This window comes from Camelina sativa, chromosome 17, assembly GCF_000633955.1.
Source record: "Camelina sativa cultivar DH55 chromosome 17, Cs, whole genome shotgun sequence".
NCBI lineage: Eukaryota > Viridiplantae > Streptophyta > Magnoliopsida > Brassicales > Brassicaceae > Camelina > Camelina sativa.
This window is the reverse complement of record NC_025701.1, coordinates 25191968-25197034: the sequence shown is the minus strand read 5'-3', so window position 1 is coordinate 25197034 and position 5067 is coordinate 25191968. Positions and strand designations below refer to the sequence as shown.

The 5067-nt window shown below is 50.1% G+C and overlaps 1 protein-coding gene across 1 annotated transcript; it reads right to left on the bottom strand.

Moving 5' to 3' along the window:
• On the bottom strand, positions 455 to 994 carry LOC104759797. Its single transcript, XM_010482681.1, has one exon. The coding sequence runs from the start codon at positions 992 to 994 to the stop codon at positions 455 to 457; it is 540 nt and encodes a 179-aa protein (XP_010480983.1).

Genomic DNA, 5067 nt, shown 5'->3' with positions numbered 1-5067 from the left:
CACTATCACTATCACTATCACTATCACTAGGACTTTCATTCCTATTTTACTCGGACTGTCTCCCAGACTAAGTACCGAAACCTCCCATCCCATTTCTCGGCAATTTACAGACCCGTTCGTCCGAACCAATTTTCATCCAGAAACTTGCAAGCCTGAATGATCTGATCACTGTAAACTTGGGATTCCATTCCCTTAGTTCCAACATCTGCTCACTACTTCAGTAGTCTGGAACTCTCCATTTCTGTCGCCCAATCCCCATAATTTATCGAGTCTTAACGTCGGACTCTATCGTCGCTGGTTGCCGCGTTCTATCGGCAACTCTCGATACCAAGTATCGGCAACTCTCGATACTCCTCGAGAGAATCCTCGATACTCGAGAGAATCCTCGATAACTCGACTCGGATTTCTCGACCCTCCCCTACCGAGGTTCCGGGTCGTTACATTTCTCCCCTACTTAGGACTGATTCGTCGTCGAATCTTTACTCTCCTTACGAGGGATCTCTCTCTTGTCGAACCACTTCTTGAAGTTTACTTTCATAACTTCTTCTGGTTCCCACGTCGTCTCCTCTATCCCTTCACAATCCCATACGACCTGAATTAACTTCGTCTTTTTCTTCTTATGCGGACCCCTCATCTTCGTACCAGTTATCCGAACTGGCCGACCGATGATGGTCATATTGACTTGTAGGTCAGGTGGGGGTTCGGAGATCACATTCTCCCGTCCCGTGATGCACTTCCTTAGCATCGACACGTGAAACACCGGATGAAAAGCTGACATAGCCGGAGGCAACTCCAACTTGTAGGCCATCGGACCAATCCTCTCCAGGATTCGGTACGGTCCCATGTACCTAGGTGTCAACTTAGTGTTCAGTGCTACCCGATCCTTACCCTTATAAGTCACGGTTTTGAGATAAACCATATCTCCAACCTGAAACTCCAACTCCCTTCGGCGCTTATCTGCGTAACTTTTCTGTCTATCTTGAGCTTCCTTCATTTTCAGCTTCAAGATTTTGATCTTCTTGGTCGTTTCGTCCACAAAATCTCGACCGTAAACACTTCGCTCCCCTACTTGTGTCCAGCACAAGGGTGTTCTGCAAGGTCGACCGTATAAAGCCTCATATGGTGACATGCCTATACTCACGTGGAAGCTATTGTTGTAGGCAAATTCTGCTAACGGCAGATGCCTTACCCATCTGTCTCCCCAATCCAAGACACTCGCTCGCAAAAGATCCTCGAGCGTCCGTATGGTACGCGTCCGGTTGGTACGCGTCCGGTTGGTCGTACTCATATCCATTCGCATCCCAAAACGCTTTTGTAAGGCCTTCCATATCCCCGAAGTAAACTTCGAGTCCCTATCCGACACTATGCTCGCTGGAACACCATGCAGCCGTACTATCTCTTGTACGTACACCTCGGCCAATTTCTCGGCCCCGTCCTTTTTGTTGATGGGCAAGAAATGTGCCGATTTGGTCAGTCTATCCACGACTACCCAGATGGCGTCCTTCTTGTCGCACGGTGGCAAGCTCGTGACGAAATCCATGGTTATCATTGTCCCATTTCCACTCGGGTATCGGTAAACTTTGCAACAAACCGCCCGGGACCTGATTCTCCGCCTTAACTCTCTGACATGTAGGACAAGCTGCGACCCATTCCGCCACATCTCTCTTCATGCCCGACCAATGGTAATACCTCTTCAAGTCTTGGTACATTTTGGTGGATCCAGGATGGATCGCCAACTGAGACTGATGCGCCTCCCTAAGGATTTCAGCCCGAAGGTTTTTATCCGAAGGAACACACACTCGTCCCTTAACCAAAATGGTACCGTTATTCGCTGTCTCATACTCGGTTCCGTCCACCTTGGACAACCGTATAAGCTCTGCGTCTTTCTCCTGTGCTAACCGTACCCGTGTTAGCAAATCTGCCTGGTTCGCGGCCCCAAGGCCCAACGGTTCCAACTGCTCTGTCAACGCATTCAACCGCAACGTTCTGATCATACAACCTAAATCCTCAACTTCTTTCTCAGCACTGATAGCCGACCCTCTCCTACTCAAGGCGTCCGCTACTAAATTGGCTTTACCCGGGTGGTAACTAATTTCTAAGTCGTAGTCCGCGACTAGTTCCATCCATCTCCGCTGGCGTAGGTTCAGCTCTGACTGAGTGAAGATGTACTGTAAACTCTTGTGGTCCGTGTATATTTGCACCTTACCTCCATACAAGTAGGACCTCCAAATCTTTAATGCAAATACTACGGCCCCCATCTCCAAATCATGGGTTGGGTAATTCGCTTCATGCTTCCTCAATTGTCTAGAAGCATAAGCTATCACCTTCCCATTCTGCATAAGTACACATCCCAAACCTTGACCCGACGCGTCCGTGTACACCACGTACGGCTCGTCCGGATCCGGTAGTGCCAACACCGGCGCACTAGTCAACATATCCTTAAGTCTCGAGAAACTCTTCTCGCACTCAGCCGACCACACATACGGTTCGTCCTTTCCCGTTAGCTTGGTCAGCGGCTGCGCCATACTCGCGAAACCTTTCACAAATCTACGATAGTATCCAGCCAGTCCTAGGAAGCTTCTGATTTCCGAGGCGTTTCGCGGTCTAGGCCACTCTGCTATGGACCGAATCTTCTCCTGATCCACGGACACTCCTTTGTCCGATACTACATGTCCTAAGAACCCAATCTCGCGCTTCCAAAAGCTGCATTTGCTTAGCTTGGCGAAAAGCTTCTGCTCCTTCAATTTTTCTAGCACTGTCCTCAAATGCGCGGCATGCTCCTCTTTACTCTTCGAGTAAACCAAAATGTCATCTATGAACACAATCACAAACTCGTCCAGATATTCTCGGAAAACATTATTCATGAGCTTCATGAATGCTGATGGGGCGTTGGTTAACCCAAACGGCATGACCACAAACTTGTAATGGCTGTACCTTGTCCTAAAAGCTGTCTTCCGAATGTCGGACTCCTCTATAGGGATTTGGTGATATCCCGAAGCCAAATCAATCTTCGAGAAATATGTGGCTCCTCGAAGTTGATCTAACAACTCGTCGATCCTTGGTAAAGGATACCGGTTCTTTACCGTAACCTTATTCAATCCTCGGTAGTCGATGCAAAGTCGAAAGGTACCGTCCTTCTTCTTTACAAAGAGTACCGGTGCACCCCATGGTGAGCTACTCGGTCTCACGAATCCTTTCTCCATCAGTTCTCCCAACTGTTTCTTTAACTCGGCCATCTCTGCCGGTGCCATGCGATATGGAGCTTTCGATATCGGAGCCGTACCAGGTTCCAACTCAATAGTGAACGGATCTGACCGTGATGGTGGTAACCCGGACAAAGGTCCGAACACGCTCCCAAACTCTCGTACCACTGGAATCTCTGCAATTTCTGTACCTGTGCCTACTTCCTCTATCATGATCGAAGCCAAGTAAGCTTCGCACCCATNTTCAGCACTGATAGCCGACCCTCTCCTACTCAAGGCGTCCGCTACTGAATTGGCTTTACCCGGGTGGTAACTAATCTCTAAGTCGTAGTCCGCGACTAATTCCATCCATCTCCGCTGGCGTAGGTTCAGCTCTGACTGAGTGAAGATGTACTGTAGACTCTTGTGGTCCGTGTATATTTGCACCTTACCTCCATACAAGTAGGACCTCCAAATCTTTAATGCAAATACTACGACCACCATTTCCAAATCATGGGTTGGATAATTCGCTTCATGCTTCCTCAATTGTCTAGNAATAAACTGTTCGGCCTGCGTCGCCGAGACTAACAAGTTTCCCGGAAATGGCCTGATGCCCTGATATACTACCATCTCCTTAGCAGTCTCAAACAATACTCGCCCGCGATAGCAGTCCAAGTGAGCTCGGTGTTTGCTTAGCCAGTCCATACNGCGTCCGTGTACACCACGTACGGCTCGTCCGGATCCGGTAGTGCCAACACCGGCACACTAGTCAACATATCCTTAAGTCTTGAGAAACTCTTCTCGCACTCAGCCGACCACACATACGGTTCGTCCTTTCCCGTTAGCTTGGTCAGCGGCTGCGCCATACTCGCGANTTCACATCGTGTGCCTTTACTCGACATATGATTAAGTCCGCCGGCGAATCCATGCCGCATACCATGACCGAGATATTACGCACCACTCTGTACGTAAACATCACTTGACCGCCCGCTGCTTGTACTAAACCGAAGTGATCCCCGGGTTCCTTCCGGAAACCACCCTTACCAATCATGTCTGGACTCACAAAACAATGCGTAGCCCCGGTGTCAAACATCACATGAGTTTCCACACCGCCCATGACTAAGGTCCCTACACAATTCTACTTGCTAAGAACCTATACACACACAAACAAACACACGCACACACGCACACAATATTCACGCAAGAAATTCACTAAGGGGAGTATCCAACTTACCAGTGATCTGCTGTGAAGTGCTCGCTTCCACCTGCCCGTCCGCGATCGAATACACCCTAGGCATAATCACCGGCCGTTTCGGCGGTGGTGGCAACGGCAGCACCTCGCTGGCCCGTTTCTGCCCTTGCGTTCCCAACTGCGGACAATCCGGCCGAATATGACCCGGCTGTCCACATTGGTAGCACACTCGTGTGTCGCTCCCCCTCTTCGGACAGCTGCTTGCCATGTGACCCTTCTCACCGCAATTGAAACAAGCGCCCATCAACTGTCGGCACTGACCCGAGTGTCTCTTACGGCAAGTCGGACACAAGCGCACACTGCCCTTACCCATAGGTTTCCGACTCCCAGTCTGCTTACCCCCGGTTCCCGGTTCGGTTTTCACCATCGGCGCCTGCTGCACCGTGATTCCTCCAGGATTCTGCCGAGCTTCCTCAGCCAGTCTGTCTTCCAACATGGCCGCCTTCTCCACCAGCTCAGCAAGACTCGAAAAGTTCCGAATCATACACCGGTTGCGGACATCCACCCTCATGCCCCGCAAGAACCGACGAATCTGAACTTGCTCCTCTACCATCTCATTCCCACCGTACCTCTTGAGTCGGTTGAACTCGGTCTCATACTCTCGCATGGACCGGTCCCCTTGCTTCAAGTCTA